This window comes from Polyodon spathula, chromosome 3, assembly GCF_017654505.1.
Source record: "Polyodon spathula isolate WHYD16114869_AA chromosome 3, ASM1765450v1, whole genome shotgun sequence".
Taxonomy (NCBI): Eukaryota; Metazoa; Chordata; class Actinopteri; order Acipenseriformes; family Polyodontidae; genus Polyodon; species Polyodon spathula.
In genome coordinates, this window is record NC_054536.1 from 26,123,008 (window position 1) to 26,147,717 (window position 24,710).

The 24,710-nt window shown below is 36.4% G+C and overlaps 1 protein-coding gene across 7 annotated transcripts in view; it reads right to left on the bottom strand.

Moving 5' to 3' along the window:
* The window catches only part of rbms3 (RNA binding motif, single stranded interacting protein), a 362,894-nt gene that overhangs the window by 175,846 nt on the left and 162,338 nt on the right, over positions 1 to 24,710 (bottom strand). For all 7 annotated transcript variants that reach the window (XM_041244823.1, XM_041244820.1, XM_041244822.1 and 4 more), the window contains one exon: positions 3,657 to 3,826. In XM_041244823.1, coding sequence (XP_041100757.1) covers positions 3,657 to 3,826 — 170 coding nt within the window. The remainder of the gene's footprint in view (positions 1 to 3,656; positions 3,827 to 24,710) is intronic.

The following is a 24,710-nucleotide window of genomic DNA, read 5'->3' on the forward strand; positions in this document are numbered from 1 at the left end:
ACTGTATTATCTGAGAAGACACACAGTTTCAAAAATGGAAATATTTTCTGCAAAAAACATCAGCTGCACATACCAGATCTATGCATGTATATACAACATGTGCAATGAATACATTTAGCTGTTGGCGATTTATCCAGAGTGAAATACTTCTACTTATCTACACATAATACTAACAAGTGCTATACAATTGTGGATGTTCCCAGGACCATGTATTACCTGACAGATTGGACGAACTTGCTGCTAAAACATTATTTTCACACTCTGGTGTACCAACATTAGATATAAATAAAATGTATCCACCATGTAGGGTATCTTAACCTATCATAGGGTTTGTTACAAAGACTGTTTGGTATGCCTACTAGAAACTGCAAACAAGAAACGACATATTGTGTAAACACGATATTACTGTAGATGGTTAGAGATAAGATAATACAAGTTTCTATGTCTACCATTTATGAGGCTTATAGTCCTTACAAGACAACTTATGATAACATGTGAAATATGTGAAGGAATCTTCGTGGCTGATTAAGAGAAGCAACATGAAAATAACAAGCAAAGCTCTGATACTGAAGAATACAATATCAAGGACCATTCATCACTGTGCTATGTTGCAGGCCAGGATCACCTTGCCTGCAGACTTCACTCATGTTCATCCCATTGGGCCTCAACTGTAACACCAACAGAATGCCCAAATGGGGATACAGGGAGAGAAGAAAAAAAGAAAGAAAAAAACATACCTCATCTAGCAATAGTTTCACTGCTTTTCATACTAAACTACAGGAATCATTAAACTTCCAAATAATTAAACTAGTCTACTAATACCTGATTTACCAATTCAACTCAGCATTAAATAACAACCTTGTACATTCATGTTTTTTTAATTTTTTCAGCCTTTGCAATAGCAAATCAAAACAGTACTATGCAAGACCAATACATTAACATTACCACAAGAACTCAAATTTTATGTTGAAGTTATAGATTAGCACATTCACGTTACAACAGCGACAACAGAGGTTACTGATTAAATAACTGATCTATTTGCAAATTACATTTCTCACACATTGTAACAGTATCTACATATTGCTAATGCTTTGTTTTGCTAATGCTTTGTTTTAATGGGCTGTTAAACTGTAACAACCAGCCGACTGATCTGTTTCATTGTTTGTCAATGATTAATTAATGCGTAGAGACATCTTCATTTAACCCTGCAGCCTCAGTGAGACTGAGATTCAGAAACTGGGTAGACCCATGTTATGTAGTTGTCAAGGTTGCCATGGCAGATAGAGTTGTAACTGTAATGCATAATGTCTTTCCTGATGGGAATAACGACTACATCAGCAGCTCTATTCAGAGATCCAGAGGGAACAGGGTCTGGTTGGAAGAGTTGGGAATTCACACACCTTCCATGGGCTTTCCTAATTCCCATATCCCTATGGGATGCGCTTGGCCAGTGTCTGCAGTCAAAGCTACTAAAATTGAATGCTTTGGAAGGACCTCTGTATGTGTACACACCAGTATGACTGAATCTCATTCCACTTCAGTAGTACTGAGGGGACCTACAATACAGTATATTGTAGTTGAAAACCCTTATAGCAGCTCTGCATTACAAAGTTGCTGTGTCCAGAACATTGCATTATGATGCAGACAGTTTATTTTACCCTTGAGGGATCTAGTATACTATAACTGGTTTTATATGCAATGCTTTGCTGAGTATTCAGAATCTATCATAAGGAGCATTCTCATTTCAGCATCAGCTGTTTTTGCTGTCCTGGTGTCCTGTGGTCACGGGAAATAATTAAAAATGTATCAGCAAATAAGACAGCATAAAGCACACAGAGTTTTGTTTGATGATACACTAGCCAATGTTTATCATATATTTTATATATATATATATATATATATATATATATATATATATATATATATATATATATATATATATATAAGATAGCAGTGAGAGGGTCAGATTCCTCCCTGCCTAAATACATGTGCAAATGAACATTGGTTTAATTTATTTCTGTTAATTGTTTTATTATTATTTGTCCCCTGCCCCTGGTGATTATTGTAAATTCGAGCCAGGGTATTTAAAGAAAGTAGCCAGCGTGCTCAGGGCTGCTGTGTGAAGAGCCCGACTGTGTGTTGTAATAGTTAAAGGTAGTGTGTAAAACCTTTCTGATCTGTGCGAAACTGTGTATGTTTTGTTGTGTTAGCTGGTAAACAGCCTAGCTGGCCGGTATTAGTTTAGTGTGCCCGTTTGTGAGTAGTTAGTGCTCGATTAGAGCTAGGTGTTTGTTTTGTTTTTCTGTTTTGATTCCTTGTTTATTAAAATCAGCGCTTTGAAATTACTTTGCTGTGCTTGGGCTGTATTTTAAAAGGGCAAAACCAACCTGAGTCCAAACTCGGTAACAATATATATTTATATTATTTTAATTGTGTAATGTTGTGTATTTGTGTGTTTTATTTAAACGCTTGTCGTGTAATTACAAAGACTGCATTAACTAAATTGTAGAATCCACTATTGGAAACTGGGGGAATATCTTTGTTTTAACTGTATGTTCATTTTGGTAAATTACATTTTTATAATTAAAATGCCACCTCCAAGTCATCAAAGTGTGAGTACAGCAAAAAATAAGACGGGATGAGCTTTCTAATCATACAAAGATTAAATACGAATGGAAGCCCCAAACTTTTCAGTTTAGATATATATATATATCTATATATATATATACATAATATATATATAATATATTATATATATATATATATATGATATATATAACATATGATGAAAATATTGTATTGATCACTGAGCACTTAAATGTTATTGGTAGAATACAGTAGGCATTTAATTACATAATACACCCATCACCTTGATATTAGTTGTATGGATCTTTATACAATAGATAAATGTTGTTAGCGCTCAGAGTAATAGTATAGTAAGTCCTAACGGGGTACAGTCAATGATGTTGTTTTCAAATTATTAAGTTTGCTGTATATTGTAACAAGTTTCAAATCTATAAATTAAACTGCATACTTTATCAATCAATTCTTTATTGCACGCCTAATCGATTCTAGTAACAGAATTGAAGTGAAATAAGAAAAATATTAAGCCTAGTCTAAAATATCTGTTAATTATAACTATATATTTATTGGGTTGGATTAAATAGCCATGATGGTTCCATCCTTGTCAATTTAAACCACTGCACTGCAACACCTCCCCCCCATGTTGGAGGTTTGGAGTCTTTGCTCAAAGATTTTGGACATGCTGCTTCCTCATTCCGAGAAAAGTAATTCTTTGAATTCTGTTCTTTAATTTAGGTCTAAACATAATTTATTTTCCATACAATGTACCTGCTACACACAGTAATAGAATACTCCATGCATGTTCATAGAGTCATGTGGTTATTTCAGTCGCTTGTTTTTGTAACTACAGTGCAGTATACTACAAACATTCACAGTGCATCCTCTATGTAGCTTTTTGTAGAAATCCTGCATTTGTGGACATAGTACCAATTTTTAGGGCAATCTAACCAGTGAAAGAAAATGACCAATGGGTATGTGTCCCTTCAGGGGCTGCTAGCTGCTATGAGTGCCCTAAAATGCTGGTACCACAGCCTTCATAGGCGCTGATGTGTGAAGCTAGCAAAGGGACTCACGGCTGGCAGAGTTTGATGAGGTCCTGGTCGGTGGTGCCGGGCGGAAGGCCTCGGATGTACAGGTTGGTTTTGCTCAGCTGCTCTCCGGTGCTGTTGCAGCTGCTGTTGTTACTGCTGTTTGTGCTGGGACTGGGGGGAGCCATGGGGTAAGGAGCTGGTGCATAAGACTGCTGCAAGAGAAACAACAAGAAAAACAGTGGTGAAAAAACAGACCGTTAAAACAGCACAGAAAGTGGCACTAACCTTTAGACTGACCATCTTGTAAAGTAAAGAGTCTGGACAACACATTGGAAACAGCTGCTATTTTTACCACAACATCATGGCTGATTAATTTGTGGTGGCACCCATGACATCTATCATGTAATGTATAAAAGCTGCATTTTCCTCTTTGAAGACTTGTCACTTCAAATCCGCAACGCCTTGGCTGTCCATGGTGGCCTTGCATCTTATGACGGTTTTATAGCAGGATTTCTTTCCAAGCCATGTAGATATTAGTTGTGTGTTTTTGTGTGTTGTTTTTTTTGTTCCAGACACTCAATTTGATATTTTGTCTTACACTTTCTTCAGAATCGTTCCCACTACGGATCAGTTTTAAAAAAGTAAAGTTCATATGACACACAGGTGCAGGTATATTTGGAAAACACCAGTGAGTTACTCAAGAAAGCCAATGTGGTGGCTAGAGTTCCTCAATGAGGAAGACAAAGAAGCAGCCTGCTTGACGGCACTCATACTGCATATGTAAAGGTCCTCACAAGGACGCTGATACTGCAGAGTCCAGGGGGGATATCTGCAATGTGTTTGTTTAGGTTATTATGTCATACTCCATCCACTATGTTCAGGGGGGAAATTATCAAAGACTGCTTCATGGCTGAAAGCAAGAACATTATAACTACTGAAATACAAAGAAACACCTGACGACTGATTTATGTTTGGATATAAGTCCAGAGGTGATAGACAAAGAGAAGGAGATGAGATACCTTTTATTAATTATTCACAAGTTTTCAAGACCTCAAAGGTCTCTTCTTCAGATGAAAGTAAGAAAGAGAGACTGAATTTGTTTGGATATTAAAATTTTAAATGCTGCTTTCTCAAAATCATGTTTTTTTTTTTCTAGTTACAATGTGCAGTAAAAAAAAAAAAAATCCAAATTAATTGGGAAGAGGGGCTGTTAGTAAAATTAGATTTTTTTGAATAACATGATTATTACAGTAAAATTGTTACCACAACTTTCTAAATAACAAAAACCTCTAGAAATAGTAATAACCACTGAAGGCTGGTTAGCGCACATTCTGTGACAATGGGAAAGAAGAGCATTGTACACAAAAGGACAGGTTACAGTGGGCTGCTTGGATAACAGAGGTGTTCATATAACCAAGATTTCACTGAACTTCACTAGTCACCTACTAGTCACTAGGCACACAGTATGGGCATCATGCTTCACTTTACTCGGTTATTATCTTTGAAGGATTGTACCACATACTGTACTTGTCTGGTGATACAGGATTTTTAATTAGATCACAGGGCTCCACCTCAACCAGAATTTGCATCACTGCCGAACTGTCCTCTGACACTGCCTAGAAGTGCTACTTGTGCAGTGTAATTCAATAACATTTACAGTATCTGTTGCCTAATATCCTCTCGATATTCACTTGTATCATGATTCATCACCCATGCTGCTTTGTAATTGCCTTTAAAATATTTCTCTAACACTCGCTTGCCAGAGGTAGCGTGAAATCAACAATTGCACAAAACACAGAAAACATTATAAGTCTATTGTCTTTAAGGAACACCAATGTCATTAAGATATGGTCAGTGAAGGACAATTCTGGAGCCCTCTGTGTGGCTTTTAATCGTCTGTATTCAGTAAAGCTCTTGTTTACCACAGCTTCTAGGCTCTCTCAATCTCCCCATACATGCTAGGAGTATTCAGATCTTGAGTGCATATTGCTAGCCTGCACTCCAAAATAAGTAATGAGCAAAAGCTTTATTTTCTTCGCTTTTATCTTTTCAATTTAAGTATGACTAATGTTTTATAAAATGTAATTCACCATAACAACAACATTTGTACACTGACTCCAGGAGGCTGTAGCAGGTCTTTACACTGGTGTTGCTTGGACTAACATATGAAGCATTGCTTAAGCTCACTTAATCATGCTTGCTATAGTATAACTTAATGATATTAGATATCGATATATACTGTAGGATAAAATGATCGACTCTTGTGTAACAAAGTTATCAAAAGCAGTGCACATGCGTTTGTTATGTATTTTCTTTTCTTATTAAAAATATTCAAAATTTAGAAAAAAGTAATATATTAGTCAAAACTTTGACAAGACATCTTCATTAATATTTAAATATAAACAAAAGATCCACCTATTTACTACTGCACCTGTGCAGTATATAAACAGGTCAAAATTCAGAACCAATCAATCACACACATTAATACTGCATACAATTCCTAAGGAAAGCTGTTTTGTATAATTTATCTTGATACATATTGCACAGACACTATGACCTACACTTGTCACACTTCACAGAATGTAATAAATTTCCCCTTAAGAATCAATATAGCTCACCTGTAAAGTTCCACACAGTATACAGATTAATGGTTTCGTCGCTGACACTAATAAACGAAGGTCACAAGATGCAGAGCAAAGAAACATTGTTGAAAGTACAAGAACATTGAGAAAGTCTTACAGCTTTTGTCCCTTTCACCTCCTTTGAATCCAAACTGATCAATGTGTACTTAATTTATTTTTTTCTGTGATGTATGGTGGGGGAGATGGAGTTGGCCCGAGTTGTCCATCTCCATGAGTCTATTATGCATAGTCCATTATTATTTGTCAATGCCAGGAAAACTGCTAGCTAAAAAAAAAAAAAAAAAAAAAAACAGGCCATAATTCTATAGATGTTTTGTAACTTATCAGCAGAAAATAGGGTAATATCCCTAAGAAGAAATCACTGACCAGTCACTAACTAACCCCCCTCCCCCCATCCCAGTAGATGAATAAACAACCTTAAATAGGAGAAATACAGTGTATTTTGAATTCAGTCTCTGTGACCATCTGATTCTTGCAGTCTCTGAGACTTTAACTTGGTTGAAACCACCAAAACTCATTTTACAGCAACCAAATCACTGCTGCCAAACCACTCAGCTATTCAGCCTCCTTTGTTGGGTGCAGATGTCCTATGAATAACAAATGCATGTGAGCAATACAATACAATATTCCAGGTAAATAGCCATTTCCTGATGGGGGTCACTCTAGGCGATGGGTCAGGGATGGTCAAGTCAATATGTTATAATCATACAAATGCAAATATTATAAAGATCTGGCTTCCTCTTTATGGCTTGTGTAAATTAGAAACATATCTGTACTAATGGCTTATACTGAACTCACTCTAATGAATTCTCTAACTGCAAGGCTGGGGGGTAAGGAAGCTAAGTCCTCAAATAGGTTTACTGCTTAGCTAACTTCTCTGAGGATGATACCCAATGTCACATGCAATAAAAAACATTCTAACAGTGGAATTTAAATACTAGGATTTTTTGGCCCAACCGTTTGTTAATATCATTTTCACTTCTCATCCATTTTAGTAGCTGGCTATGAATGAAGGACATCTGTGGTTCTATTTCAAATCAACAATTCAGGGAGCTTTAAAAACAACTCCAAATGATGGCAGGTGAATACATGTGGCCCTCTGCTACTAATCATAATAATTATTCACAAAATAAAATGTATATTGAAAAAAAGCCAACAGCACGTCAGTGTATTCGTAATGATTAAGCAGCTCCAGATATCTACCTATGGTGGCACCTGATATAATTTGCTGTATTCTATTCATAGATAGTGTAGCTACTGCGATCCACTCCTGTGTCCCCTGCATAGTTAAAGATGTAGGTATTTTGTCAATTAGAAATTGCAGAGATGGTTGCAAAGTTTCCGTACCTGAGTGCTACGTTGTATTAAGCACACCTGATCAAAGGTGTGTCACAGAAACCTCTTTAGGCTGATATGTACAGCTGTCAGATGTTGTAACCGTGCCCGTTTGATAGGAGGTCTAAAGCCATAAGGGGTTGCACCTTTGTAACCTCCAATGATAGTGAGAAACAGTGTAGTAATATGGTTTAAGTCCAAGTGTGTGTTTACCTCACAGTGCCAATATATTACACTGTATCAGGAGTTGAAAAATTAGGAACATTATTGGGATTTAACAAAATATAATAGGGCTCTTCTTTGGAAAAGTAAATACCAGTGAACAAAGACTTTTTGGAGCCATGTATTTAATAATAATGAATACTACAAATAATAATAATAATAATATTAATAATAATATAATAATAATAATCTACTATGTCTTTATACATGTCTGAGGGCTGCCTCTTACAGTTTTAAGAGTGCTGACTTGTGTCTTCTTTGTATGTAAGGTGGATGGTGTCATCCAGTACAAAGGAGGTTAACGCGCTAAAAAGCTGAAAAGAAAATTATAATGTACAAAAACCCAATAAAACCAGCAGGAATTCAATTTAAAACTTTCTTCGAACTCCACTTATGTCTACAGCTTGTTTTTGTTTGAATCTATTTTGTATTAAGCTACCTTGATTGTGAGAAGAATCAATATAAACACATTTTCCTGTTGGCATTTATATTGCCAGTACTGTAAAGAATGGTATGTTTTGATATTTTTTACATGCCACTCTAACAGATCTACCATATATGTGTAGTTGCTACTGAGACGTGGATTAGATGCTGTGCCAGCATCATTTGAAAGGTACACTGTCCAATATTCTATAGTGGATCTCTGTTTATAAAAAATAAATAAATAAACAAACATCCGAAAAGAAAAGTAAAACATAGCAGCAGGCTAAAATCTTAGCTAGTACACCTTTAAATGTAACTATAACTTTAAAAAATTGATGGAATGCCTTTTGAAATGAATCGGGGGACAAAATGCAATAGCAAAAAACGTGTGAAGTAAACAACCACCTAAACACACCTGTTTACTGTGCCTTGTATTGAAGTGTGAACAATGTGAATACACATTAATATCCTCTTGTACAAGTACTTGAATATGTTTTAATTTCCCTGAAGAGCCCTCCAATTATCAAGCAATTAGTATCTCTTGGGCAATGTTTGAAACAACAGGTTTCATGTAACCACACCATCTCACACTTGCTGTGAGTAAAGAACATGTCAGGGTTTTTTTCACCAGTAGTCAATTTATGTCTTTATTACAGGGATGTTGTATATTGTGACAGTGAGAGAGGTATGGCCTACAGTGATCACCGCTGAACAAGGCAGAATGGATGAATTTCTTTGAATAGCATTATTGAGTGCCTAGGATGATTAAGTCTGAAATTGCTGGACTGAAAAACAAAAGGTTATATGCAGGTTTGGACAGAAAATAAGAAACACCAGTGATATGTAGCACACACTTTTGTGTACATGGGCTGTCTCTCACATTACAGCTTATTTTGTTCTGTAAATGGCACCTTTGACTTTCTCTAGAACAAAACATCTACCCTTGTAGTAGTTTTTAAAAAGTACTGAAGATCAAAATTTGTAATAGCGGTGTACAATTATTTAATGCTAACTCTGCATAATTTGTATTTAACCCTGACTGACAGAGTTATGGTAGACAATATTATTATTTTATATAAAACCCCTAGCCTGAAAGCCCCTTATACAGTTGGTTTTCTATGCAGCCTGGCAACTTGGTTCGATCCACCACAGAATTGTGTTATCATTACAGCCCATTTAAACACAATCTCATGAAACGTGGGAGTTTTCAACAAGAATAGAAAAGTATGCATTTTTAATTACCAGTAGTATAGACCATTTCTAAAAGTGGGTCTCACTAAGAACCAGTTACAGTACCAGTATGGAAGCAGGCAAGACTGCTGTGTCGTGACTTATATTTTTCACTCTTGAGGGAATTCTACCCTCCAGTGCTATGAATCAATAATATGTGTAAAATTGCCTAAATAAAAATGCCACTGGCAGCATTAGTTATAGACATGAAATAGCTCCTTTACTTGAAGCCCTGGTGTTCCTACTGCTGCCCAGAAGTATTAAGCAAGAAATAACACAATATATAATACATAGTCAGTCCTTAACCCTTCAGTACTCCTATGTTGAACTGAAAAAAATGTTTCTATACTCAAATGATGATTTTCTGTTAAAAGATTTGGTAATAACCCAATTTATTACAACAAAGCTTTTAAAATAAACATCACAGACTACCACGTCTTTCCATATTTCTCTGTTCTTTAACACGCTTGCTGTCTAAGAGGAAGTGGTGCCACTCAAAAAGTACATATAGCCGCTAATTTCAAAGCTACAGTAGGAATACAATTCTTTCATAACGGCAGCATCTCGCAATCTGTCCTCCTCTACTGGACTGAACCCTTGCAGTGCAAATGAGGTAAGGCGCCCAAAGAGAAGTATACCAGATCTGTAACAGCATCTCTCAAGCTAGCTTGGCTTTTTTGTACAGTGGTTAGGATTTGGGCCTCTCCATTGGAGTGAGGCTTGCAGACAGCAGCACATCATTTTCCATCAAAATTATTGAAACCCAGGAGCCCGTAGTGGACTAAACCCTAGGAGTAGTGAAAGAACAAGTACAACATTCCTGTCTGCTCTGCTCTCCCTGTAGATATCTATAATCTCTCGATGGAAGTGAGCAGCATTGTGCAGAATTCAAAACTCCTCATTAAACCAAAACAGAATTTAGAGGTGTTTTCAAGTCCTAAATGATATGAAAGCATTTGTAAACAGGTTTGTTCCTTGAAAGGAAATGGACATGATCTGCCATAGTCATCCAAGTGTCTATAGTCATTAAGTGTGTAGAGATGCAGTAGTACTGTCCTGATTACAAACTACTCCTTATCTGGAAATGGCAACTCGGAGAGTCATCTTTGAATTTAAGGTCATTACCAATCCCATACGGAAATAAATATTTTTACATATATTAAAAGCAATATATGTTAGTCATATGCCAATTATTTTTCTTCCTTTGTTTTGTATGTGTATACATATATGTTCACATATAAATTATATTAAGATTGGTTGTAAAATTGGCCTGATTTTATAGTATTTTTCATATAAGGATTGTATGTGTTAGTATATGTCATATCATATGTTATAGTCTTTATATATATATATATATATATATATATATATATATATATATATATATAGATATATATATATATAATTATACGGGTCAAAAAATCTGTAGAAGATAAGTCAAACTGTTTTGAACTCTGCAGATATTTTTCTGTCAGTTTCACTTTTTGTCTTTTTATTAAAATATATTCTAACTGGACATTTCATCAAATATTAGTATACATTTAGAATAATAAAACAATAACAATAAAAAATACAGCAAGTGTTCAGCCCAGCGCATGTCTGACAGGTGTGCCCTTGCTATTGGGGTGGAGAATATTTTCTGTTTTTGCCAGGATTACTGTTACATGGGTATTTACTTGATGCAGGCTGTGGTTAAATCAGCAGGGCTTCAAATATAGTATCTGATATTCATCGTATATAAAGCCAAGCCTGAGAAAGTAGCAGCCCTTAAACATGCCTAAAATGAGACAAATGAAAGAACAAACCTGTATTAAATGGCTTAGTTAAGCAAGAGACAATTGAAGCTAGCTAGCTTTAATTGGGTCTTGTATCTTGTATCTTATATGACCTGTGGGTGTTTGATATATGCTTTGAAGGTTTTCTTGTACATATATTAAAATGCAGCCTTAAGCAGAAAGTGATTTTATGTTATTTACAAAAATGTTTCTGGCATCTAATAAAAATATGAATTAAAAAGTAAACATTGGATGTGTATTTGTAGTTACGTTGTGCTGATTATTGTATGTTTAGAATTAGTGCAGTAACTTACATTTTGTACATAAACATGTACAATATTTTTGTGCATATTTTTGTGCATTTTTTTTACTTATTCTTTATCTATCTATCTATCTATCTATCTATCTATCTATCTATCTATCTATCTATCTAATCTTTATATGGCTATAATCACAGGAGTTATTTAGGATAATTCCTCATCTTTGGTATAAAGGTGTGTTCCAAAACGACAGTTTTTAAACGTCATTATTTTAGATCTCAGTATGTGCAGTGGCAGGACTTAAACTATGTGACACACTGTTTTCTAAAGCTCTAACTAACAATGTGTATGCACTTGTATGACAGCCTTATCCCATTACAAAAAAATTAAAACTTAACGCCAGCGCGATACATATAAAGTGCTTCTTCTTCATAATTATAACCTGCTATTAAAAACCAACCCCGCTGTTAATAAGATCTTGTGATGTTGCATGCTGAAGACAGTGAAGGCCACATTTAAATATGACTCTTCAAGGGGACTTAGAATATGCTGAAGTGCTTCCACTGCTGCCTACACTCTTGATTTCAATATACTCTTAAACCTTTATGATACAATGATGTAAAATTGCAAAAACCCTGTCTCAAAAGGAACTTTTTAAAATAAAAAAGCTAAATATTATGAATACTGGAAGGCACTGTTGGAAGGCAGGTATAAGCTGACAATGCCCTGGAGCACTGTTATGTACAGGGATCAGAAATGCTCTCTCAGCTCAAAAAACATTAACCCAGACTCCTTTCACAAGATATACATAGAATGATTTTTCATATAATTAACATATAAAAAAGCTGATCACTGTGACCTAAAAATGTGTCACATGCAGACAGACTGGAGGCTGGTAGGAATATATTAATCTAACGGTTGCTGATCATTTGTGACTAAAAAATGGTCTGAAACAATGCTATATCCTGGAATTGTATGCCTGAACAGGGTAATGTTTTTTAATTTGATGCGGTGCTATTTTTTTACGCGAGAAGAAGTTTAATATAGATATAATATATATATATATATATATATATATATATATATATATATATATATATAGGGAACTATATACCCTGATACTAGATACATGTACAAAAAAAATGTCGGAACAGTTTGAGAATGTTTACAGTAAAGCCTTTGTGAAAGTGCAGTTTCGTGAAAACCCATGTTAAACGTCTTGTTATAATCTTCTCTGTACTAGATGAGACTGCCATGATAATAACGGGTAAGCTTTTTTTATTATAAATCGAAAAAAATTTTTAGATTTAGTCGTAATAGTTCTGGAACATTTAACAAACCACCTTGGTAAAAACAATACCCCCCCCCCCCCCCCCCCCCCCTCCCACCCCCCAACAACAGAAGAAAATAGGGCATGCTGCACTTCTGCACCGGAGTAAAAGCTAAGAAAACCCAGCTCAGCAGATGGATAATTCAGATATCCCATGCCTGCTGCTGCTACCTTGGATTGAAATACAAGCAGGGGGCTAATTTAAAGGCATTGCATAACGCTGATAATCACAAATATGCATGTTCTCTGGTGGCATCCTGCCCTCACCTCCTGTCTGGTGAACAACAGGGGCCAAAAAGCAAAGAGATCCCAATTAGAATTCTATCAGTTGCAGGGTTCCAGGGGGTGAGTATCTTGGGACTGCAGAAGTGAACTCTCACTGGACCTGTAAAGAGCACTTGTGTTTACTGCCACAGCTTACAATTCTCTCAGACATCTTTCTTCGTAAATGTAAAGGGTACCTGGAAGGAAACTAGTATATTGTCAAGGTCCCTATATATGAAAGCTTTTTTCATGATGCTAAACTAGTGATAAACAAATCAGAATGATGCCTGAGTTGTTACTTTAGGGACCACCAATTACTTTAAAAAATGTATTAATCACACCCTAGAGTAAAGAGTAATATCACAAATACTCTTTCAAATATGTTGTTGACTGGCTAGTGAATGAACCTTGAAAGCAGAACAGTTCAGCTTTCTAGTGACTTAGGAAGGGGAAAAAATACAGTGTCAGTATCTACACTAAAATAAATACCTAATTAATAACACATAATATGACATGTAAATCCATATAAAGCATTCATATGTATAGTATGTAATGTTTTTCAATTTACACACACTACTCTCTAGCAAGTATCTGGACAGTATAGGAACACAGGTTATCGCTATAACACAGATGGTACACAATACTTACTGTATATAGCGTTTTTCGTGCATGCAACTATCATTGCCTGCTGTACAAGGTATATGCTGTAAAACTACATGTTATATATACTATTATAGATATATAATATATATATATATATATATATATATATATATATATAATATATATATGCGGAACAGGTCTTAAATGGTATGGTATCGTCATGGCTCTCTTTTGCCCCACTATGCCAAAGCTCATCTACCCTCATAAGGTGAAACACAATTTGCACGGTCTCTTACCTATGGTTTATAACTAGATACAGGTTGATTCCATACCACCGGGAGATTAATTAAACAACAGTGTTGTGTCCTGCACTTTCGTAAGTGATTCCAGACTCTGCAGGTGAGGTCTGAAGCTCTGTAACTGCTGTTGCAAATGGGTCACGGTCTGTGGTTAAGACTTGCTCTCTTTGGGAGTATTTGGTCGCCGGTTCACTCCCAGCCTCCACACTGTTACAATACAATACTTTCTCCCAGTATGTGTGGTATGGTCCCATCTGCTTTTACTAAATACAAACAGTCAGAGCTGCTGTAGCAGGGCGAGATCTGTGCTGACTCTGCTGGCGTGTTCACGGGCTGCAGGAAGAGGGCGGCAGTCGCCCAACAACCGCCTGTGAGTCATGGCAGTGACACGGGGAGGTGGGAAAGTGTGTGCGTGTGGACTTTCCCCCTCTCTGAATGGCCGAGAGGCGGGTCTTGGGTGATTGTCGGTCCTATAAAATAACGCTCTGTTATTTCCTCAGGTCTGCCCACTTAGAAGCGCTAAGAGTGCGGACGCTTTGATTCGAGACCGGGAATCAGCCGGGAGAAAAATAAAGAACCACAGCGAGACAGAGAGAGAGAGAGCGGGGAACCCTTGGGCAGACCCCGGCGTATTGTGAAAGAGCAGGCTAGATAGCCGATAGAGTAGGACGGTGATCCGGGTCGTGCGGGTAGCGGCGACCGGGATAACGCTGCCGAGTGCAGCACCTTTTATTTGTAGTTTTATTACTGTTTTATTTTCCCTTGTTCTTTTCGCCTTCTGTTTTCATTATTATTTCTTTGAGCACCTGCGAGTGCACTTCCTGTTCACGTACCAGCTGTGGTATTTCCGTGGTGCTGTCTATCATCGTTGATAGGCAGCCCACGGTCAACAGTGCCCTCTGCCGGAAAAAGTAAGAACTGTCTAAAAATAAAACTGGGCACCTGTGTGGTGTTTTCAAGTACACCTGTCTGTCTCCTGATCAGTGAATTACCCACACCCCTTCCACAGCTGCTAAAGAGCCCTCCTGTTAATGTCTCCCTCTCATCTGCTTATTATCAGAACTTTTAAAAGTCTTCAACGCCAACATATTGAGGACAAGTTCCTGTTAATATTACTTTGGTCATTATCACAATATATTCTACAAAAATTCCTGTGTGCATCTATAGTAGATTGCTTATTGAAAACATGTTCCTTAGCAAAATAGGCATATTTGTTATATCAGCACTTTATCTGAGTTTGATATGCATATTTTCACTTTATCTGATTCTTAATGCTTATTCTCTCTTCCAGACACCGAAATGTATTTAATTTCTAATTTCCTAGCCTCCATCTGCATCAACATACAAAATGTCAAATTCTTCTAAAACCCATTCTTCATTACTTGTTTACACAGTGGCTGTACACCCACTACAGTGATTACTGTGAGAGTGAGAAATCTGCAAGATGGAAATAATTGACAAGTTCCCCATGTGTGAGACAGCTCATCTTTCCCCACACCTCTAAGGCAGATCCCATGTGAGACAGTGCAAGCTTGGATGTGCTAGAGATACTGACAGATGGGTTTCCTTAACCTAAAATAACCTAATGGAGCTTTTAGCAAATTTGCATACTGCCTGTCACTAAGTCTAATAGCTGTGTGTCAAGGACTTCTTAAATTAAACAGCTGTAACACTTAGCCTGCTTGTTCGGACTGCTGGCTCATACACTACACATTTAAATGACAGTCCAGGGTAAGGCAAATACTTGATAAAAATATGTTCATACAATACTTAAAACAATATAAGGCAATATAATTTATGATACTAATATATTCTACTTTTGTATGGGATTTTGTTTTGCAAAGTATTGAGCAGAACACATTTTGGTCAATAAAAGTCATATTATAATGAAATATGAAAACTTCTTGATTATAGTTATAGGAAAAGTTTATTTGTCCTAGCCACCTGCTAGGTTGAGAATCTCTTATTTAAAATTTATATATTATATATATATTATATATCTTATATATAATATATATATATATATCTAGATGAAGGCTATATATTTGCATTCCTGAACTTCATAGTTGACAAAAACAACATAAAATGGCATATTCGCCTAGAAGATTATACTTAACCTTTGACCCATATTTGACTCCAGTGCACCCTGAAACCACTTTCAAACACACCTAACAATGTTTGTAATCACTCGACAACACCCTCAATTAATGGTTTTTAGGCACTTTTAATAAATCTGTCTCTGTGAAGATTTACAATTGTTCTCCACCAACAGGAGCACCAAACAAGCGAGCAAGACAAATATTCTTTGACTCTGACAGCGACTAAGAAAATTTAAAAAAAATAAAAGCATACCCCATTGAAACACTTTTTCCTTAAAAATATGTTATTTTTTGCAGTTCATTATCTACCCAGTTTAATTCACCATTCCAGATTTATCAAAAATAAAATAATATTTAAGATTCTTTAATATTAACTTACTTTATGTTATCATTATTCTTTAAAGCCATTTGAACCTTAACACTAGTTTATTGTCTTTTTTATTACTGATACTAATATCCGTGTATTAAAAAAAAAAAAAAAAAAAAAGATGGACTTCACTCGGTTTTTCTGTGACAAGTTTATAAAGTACTTCAGACCTATTGCCGGTCTAATTTTATATATATATCTATCTATATATATATATATATATATATATATATATATATATATATATATATATATATATAATCATAACGTGGTGTTTATGTACAAACCCACCACACTATTGAATCCGAGAGTCCCACAATTCACTGCTGGACAAACACTGACAGCATTAAGAGAGTTAATTGCTGTTGCCGGTTATATTGTTTTATCTCTAAATACCAACCCCCAAACTTCAGGCGGTACATGGTAATGTGGAAACCATGAGTCCAAACCAGCTAAAAAACCTTGAAAAACACGGTCCCAGTCCAGTCCTATACTATGCCCACCAACTATACTATTCCAAGGATGGTGGGTGGTGGGGGGTCCCCCACACCATAGGCCATCCCCCTTCCAGTGCCATACCAGTAACACAAATCTGTTGATATACTGGTTGATATACTCTTTGTATTTGTGCACCCTAAATGTTTAAAGAATATCTTAGAAATAAACAGAACAGCCTTACAATTCATGTGGCAAGCTTAACATGAATACTTTATTTTTTCCCAAAAGAAAATACTATCTGGATGACTGGGAAGACCACACACACATCATATATATGTATATATATATACACACACACACATACAGGTAGTGGACAAATAATGAAAACACCTAGGTAAATGAGGGACACAGAGTATACTGGATACCATAGTCGGACTGCAGTGCACAAATCGCTCATCACACCTGGCAATGCAGGTTTGCGAGTCAAGTGGTGCAAAGAGCGTAGGCAATGGACTACCAAGCAGTGGAGAAATGTGATCTAGTCAGATGAATCATCCTTCACCATGTTCTCGACAAATGGATGAGTGCACGTGCGGCGCCAACCTAAAGAACTCTACAGCCCTGAGTGCTTGGTTCCAACAGTGAAGGGTTCTGGTGGTTCCGTAATGTTGTGGGGCGCATTTTCCTAGCTTGGTTTGGGTGCACTCATTCCCTCAGAAGGCAAGGTCAATGCTAATTGCTACTTAATGGTACTGAGTGATCATCTTCACCCCATGTTGCAGCATTTCTTTCCTGCTGGGGGGGGTGTCTGAGATGATGACAATGCCCCCACCCACAGAGCACGTGTGGTCGCCCAATGGTTTGATGAGCATGACACTGATGTTATCCTTGTCATGGCCTTCTCAATAACCAGACCTGAATGCAATCAAGCATTTATTGGATATTCTGGAATGATGCCTGAGACAGAGTTTTCCACCTCCATCAACCAGGCGTGAGTTGATTGATTTTCTCGTGGAAGAATGGTGCCGCATCCCTCCTGCAGAATTCCAGAGGCTGGTTGACTCTATGCCACGGCGCATACAGGCCATACTGGCTGCACGTGGTGGCCCAACGCCCTATTAAGTGACTTTACATTGGTGTTTCATTTTTTTGTCCACTACCTGGACAAAAAAATAAACTGTTAACTAAAAGGTAAAAATTCTGGATTTACAGGCAAAACTTTATTTGCCTATGGACTGAATATGGAAGACAGTGCCTTTAATGTGTAAATCAAACTTAAACAACATCAGTCTACCTAGCTATTTCTACCATGCTATCAGAAGAATGCAGAAGATGAAACATTGTAGCTAATTATTAAAACAGTGAGTTTTCAGTTTATCAGTTACTTTTTTCTTCATTAAATATTTCTTGAAGTCAAACTTATTATGTCTAATACTTTTTCTTCACTTTGAAAAGTCTTTGAACCCTATCCAGATGCCCTCTCCTGGATGTTGGTCCACAAAAATATTTATGGCATTAATGCAAATAAGCTTGTCCATTAAGTAGTTAATGGAAAGTTATATGGAGAACATGCCCCACATACCATACAAAAATTCTAAAAACTATTTTTTTAATTATTATTTTAAGGAAGCTGTCTACCGAATTTTGGATTTTTTTTTACAGTCCTTGTGTGACCTTAACACTTCATTGCAGTTTATTTTATTCCAATGATAAAGGAGTTATAATCATGATCACAGAGTCAGCGACTCCTTATTCCCCATTCAGTGCAATCATTCCACATTCAAATGTGGCTTTGATCATTTTACCATCAGTGAGTTTGTGTAGCGGTGTATTGGATTTGTCTCTTTCCACGATCCTTGCTGACCTGCAGTGCACTTAACTAGTAACATGCACTGCTTTTAAATCCTGCAGCAAGAGTGAGTAGAATCCCCTTTCACAGATCATTTTAAGAGTATGATGGCAGTAGAGTCAACCGCCCTCGCCTTGCTGGTGCCTGCTCCGGGCAATTCCTGGTGAGGCAGGCTCTGCTTGTGACATCTTGTTCTGCACACTCTCAGGAGAGAATATCTAACAAATGTAGGATCCCAAGCTGCACTTTCAACACAGGGAGAAGGCTGAGATGGGTAGGATAACCTTACTACAAACCAAGATACCCTGGTGTGCTACGTGACTGAGGATTGCATGAATTGCCCATTGCATCATACGGTCAACGGGGTCTAGGTGGCATTGCAGATAATTAGAATCCTTTCATTAAGGTACCTTTCATCAACTGAACATTGGGTCAATGCTTCAATGCATTAATCTGATTCTTTCATCACTGTGTTCTGAATTAGAGTCCCCCCCCAAAAAAATGAATGTATTAAAAAAATGACTCCCATTCTTTGAAAAAAATGACTTCTGTGCATTGAACAGCATACTGTAGGTCACATTGGTGGTTACTGTCTCCTTTTACAGGAGGGCTAAAGATGCCGCATCCACGTGGGACCCCAGCCAAGATCGACAAAGCCGGGATTTGAATCGGTAAGCTCTTAAGTAACAATGCACTGCCTTTATTAGGCGAGCCACTTGAGTACACTTTTTCTATATTAAAAAATGCAACACATTTTAATTGTGCTATTATTTTTAAATATAATTCTACAGCTTCTAGTTAAGGGAAAATCAGTGCTGGCTCAATTAGATTAGGTGCCTTGGGTGTCAGCTGGGTAGCTCATTAACACAAACAGTAGGAACACTGAACCACTGTTAATTCTGCAGATGGTACAGCTGCCAAACATATTTAGTTTTAGTTTAATAAATTCATTTTGACTGACATTGGAAAAAAAAAATCTCCAATGGGTGGTAGCTAGAGTTAACATAATCTAGTAGTGTTTTCTTTTTTTTTCTATTGAATTTACTTGATTATATATTTTATGTACTGCTGGATGAATTCGTTGACAGAAAGAAAATATATTTCTTGGATTAGATCAAACTTGAGTCATTTAGTCAAATATGTTTGCCAAGAAATCTGTCAACTTTTCCAAATTTATATCTGGATATCTGTCTTCTGCAGGACTTCATTGTTTTTGAACATCCTTCCATTAATTTCCATAAACATGTCAATGTAAAAGGAGAGCACACCAATAAAATCATACAAATATTAACATCCAAAATAAAGAACAAGAAGCATTCCTTTAGATGGATTCTGATCATGATCAATCTATAGAATTGCACTAATTATGTATCAATTATGTATCAATGCCACCTACATGCCAGCTAACTTAAAGGGGCTCCACATTTTTTGCTAATTTAATTGCCCCAATTTTTCAGAAGTAATTGAATTTGTATTTTTGCAGGAAAACCAAGGAGCTAACCACAAACATTTTTCAGGATGAAAAAAACTAAACAAAAACAGCCAGGCATCTAGGCAATGCCTGTTTTAGTTTTTCTTCCTTGAACCCAGTCACGCACATTTCCCAGGCCTCCTGTACAATAACAGTTAGACTGAAAGGACATGAGAAACTACCTTTTAAATGTCAAGACCACCCACCTAACTCAAACAAAAAAAAAGATTCAATACTGACAGGTTATTTGAAACACTTTCACTGGCCAGGAAATAACTAGCTCACTAGCTAAACACAGGATGAAGGGCTGCTTGCTAAAGTTAAAAACTGCAAAGCAATCCTGACCTAACATTTTGTTTCATTTGTATCCAGCCAAGAAAATGTACGTTTCACTCGCAGAAGGTCAAGTATACCCCAATTTATAAATAGGGAGGTGTGGCACCAGTGTAATTACCACAAGCAAGTCGACCCTATAGCCTGCATCAGCCCATGGTGAGAAACACTGCTCCCTATTCAGCTTCATGCTTTGTATCAGTTTACACATTCACAGGTTTGAAAGTTCACATTATTCTGGATCACTATATGGAATGACTTGGGAATATGTATTTGTGGCCTGACACAGGGACGAATTTTCAAAGCTTTCTCTTACATGCTTATTTTACCTAATATATGTTTAGCAAGTGAGTAAATAAATAGGGACTGTGAATAACAGTTTTAAAAAATAATATTATTAGTATTATGTCTTGCCAGTCCACATATGATGTACAGTACTAAAGTCTCAGATTTTTACGATCCTACTGTAATTCAGCTGCTTACTGTATGTATACAAAATACATTTTCTTTACTGTCAGTATCTACTCCTCAGCTATTATTACCTATTGAAGTTTGAGATATGTCTCGTAGATCCAGCTAATATGTAGGTTCTTTAACTTGCAAGCTGCTCCGTTTTGCAGCGAATGGAAAAACAAGTTCACTCAGGCTGATATGCCATTTCTTCTAGCAAGACCTGGCGTTTAGGTTTTCAGTGCTTCATTGGCTAAATTCAATAACTTGGGCACCCAGAACAGAATGTTGTTTTTCTAGAATTTGGAACTCATCATACCGTCATCGTACTATACTTTTCTAAATTTTGTAAATTTGCGTTCCAAGCATGGAATTCTTCAGTCGGCTGATGAACCACTGAAATCTCGAAAACAAGCTAAGCTCAGTAAACCCTTAGCTAATGGTCTTTAAGATCACAGTATCAAATCCCGCAGTTAAAAAAAAAAAAAAAAGTAATACAAAACACTTCTCGTTTAATAATTATAGCAGTTATCACATTTCTTTGAAAATGTTTTGATTTGAAGTTAAGAGTCGTACATTTTTTTATGAAGTTCATCTTACAGTGTAGCGACTATGACAGTCGCAAGTCTGAGTAACCAAACAATAAAGCACATACCGTATTAACTTATGAACGTAATTAGTAGGCCTAGTGGCGGTAGAATGTTGACAAAACTTTAGAACAGCACATTAAGGTATCCATTTTTTGCGTGTGAGGAAATCTTAATAAACATTTAACAAATAATTATATTTAACTATCCTTGGAGACACAACAGAGAGGACTAGTAGAACACTGCAGGTATAAGCTGTAAACCTTGATGGTCACAAATAGGTAAGTACAATTGTAAAACTTCTTTATATAATTCTAAAATCTTACAAAGTCTTTGTAAACTATTTTTAATGAAATGCACGCTTTACTGTTTGATGTTCAAGTTACAGCTGCATATTTTAAGTCGATGGAAGCTGAAATACTTTTAAAAAACACCCTTTTCTTATACAAATACAGTATGAGCCTCATTTTAATAGCAAAACTGTATTTATCTTAAGTATTTCAATTGTGGATAAACCTCATTGTTTCTAGAAATATATTTCAGGGGCAATTCTCACCCCTCTCATTAAACCTGCATTATGCCACACTTGCTCTAGTGTTCAACGCTGCCTTGGGGGCCCGTTGTAAAGGGATCGATCCTGGATCTAGGCTCCAATCTGAGCAGAGCTTCAGTGCTCTTTGAAGACTAAAGCCATGGCTTCGTAATTCCATGACTCAGAAGTGATTGAATAATACAGCTATTTGCCACACTCTCCACACATGACAACATTGTGCCAACAATGTACTGTTTTGAATGATTGCCGCAGGAATGTCTTTTAATTAGACATACAAGGGATTCAAAGTTTTGTTATACTTGTTTGTAACATATTTTATTATTTCAGATAGAATAATCTTCATGCATGCCCCCATCTACAGAAATTGCTGTAAAACATCATGTAAAACATGATTCTTTTTTTATTGAAAACCTGTATTCAGTAACGCCTCAATGATTAAATAAACCAAGCTTCTTATGGCCAAAAGCACCAGATAAAAGCAGGTAAAATGCAGTCTCCTTGGTTTTCAATCATTAACTCAATTGGCCTGCTTCTGTTTAAAGCCCACTAATCAATAATTTATACACTGGTGCAGCATGCTCTCTATCGCATTCCATACTTCTCTACCGCGAGGCCGGTTGCACAAAAAGTCTTAAATGCTTAAGACCATTTCTTGGATTTTAGACTTAAATTTGAAGCCCAAAATAAATAAGACCTGTTCCACAAAATGTCTTAATTTGAGGCTGGTCTTAAATTTAAGTCATTTTTTAAGCCTCCCTCCCCAGGCTGTTGATTTAGAAGCCAACATGGCAGCAGCACTGATAGCTTTTGCTGAATTTTTAAATGAAAGTGCATTTCGTGGGGAAAGGGTATTTAAGGACAGACACAATCCCATAGAGAATTTAAATAACATTACCGTGTTTGAAAGTATTAACTTTAGTGGAAATGTTAAAAGATGACTTGGAGGCTACAGCTAGCAGAAGCCACAGCATCACTGCATTCATTCAAGTTTGTGTGGAAATTAATTTCTATGCCACTGGAAGCTTTTTAAATGTTGTATGGAGATTTCATGGGGATTCACAGATCGTCAGCCAGCAGGATAGGTCCACCATGTTTCAGTCGAAAAGAAAACTGAGCCACTTCATTACTTTTCAAAAGACTCGTCCAAACTGCGGAAACTTAAAGGAAGGTATTATGAGATCGCTGGATTTACAAATGTTGTGGGTGCAGTTGATGGCAGACATATTAAAATCCAGACTCCATATCATAATGAGAACACATATGTCAACAGAAAGGGTTACCATTCAATGAATGTAAAATAATTTTGGATCGTAACCTCCTTATCAACAACACTGTAGCACAGTGGCCAGGTAGCACCCACGACTCAAGAATATTGCTCACAGTCAATCCACAATGCTTTTGACAGTGGAATTGTGCAGGGCTTTCTTCTTGGGGATAGTGGTTATGCCCTAAAACCGTGGCTTATGACGCCCTATCTCAACCCTCAAAGTCCTGCACAGGCCAATTACAATCAGGCTCATTCCAAAACACGGAACACAGTGGAAAGGTGCATTGTGGTGTGGAAGCGACGTTTTCACATCCTACATGGAGAGATCCGAATAGCTAGGGTGTGTGCAATTATATCTGCAACAGCATCAGTACACAATTTTGCAAGGTATGGATGATTTTTTTTCAAGTTATATTATGATGTTTGTCTGATGCAAAGCTGTTTTTAAGCTTTCAATTTACAAAATGTGTCTATATGTTTTAACGTGTTTTTGCAACAAGAACTGTGCTCACTAATAATTTTTTTCCAATAGGAACAAAACATATTTTATTTAATTATACACATTCACAATACAACAACTCCTAATAATAATAATAATAATAATAATAATAATAATAATAGAAACCCTGTATCAGTCCCTTCCCATTTATTGGTTTATTGACCCTGTTCTAATTGGGCTATTTATAATTTTAGCATTTTCATTTCCAAATCAAGTGTTTCCCTTTCCAACAAAATAATTCCCTTTTGCAATTCCAGCACTTCAATAAAAATGTCTTCTTTTTGTACTTTTGTACTTTGGTGGGAACAGGGCTGTCATCTTCAGAATCTGTAAATAAATAAATAACTTAAAAAAAAAAAAAATCCGTTTTTTGTTATGTACAAATCATGTGATTTGTTTATTTTGTAAATGTGTGCCGAAACCTGAAACATTAAGCCTATATTGTGGTGTGAAATGTGTAACTGTTGATAAACAAGGGGACGCGTAGGCAAAGTGTATTTCAAATACTTTACCAAGCAAGAAAATATACAAATGTTTTATTTATTTATTTATTTATTTATTTATTTTAATCCACGAATCTATAGCATTCATAAAGTTGAATGGGTTTTGTCACTGCAACATGAGTACCAATATGCTGTGTTATTTGTTTTTAGTTGTGATATTAATTTTGGTAAAATTCAGTCAAAATGAGCAATTCATTTCTTGGGATACATGTGCTTTGTTTGTACAAAAACTGTGTGGATCTTGAAGGAGTCCTGCTGTAGTTCCACTGAGTCGTTAGGACGCCACCATAATGTATT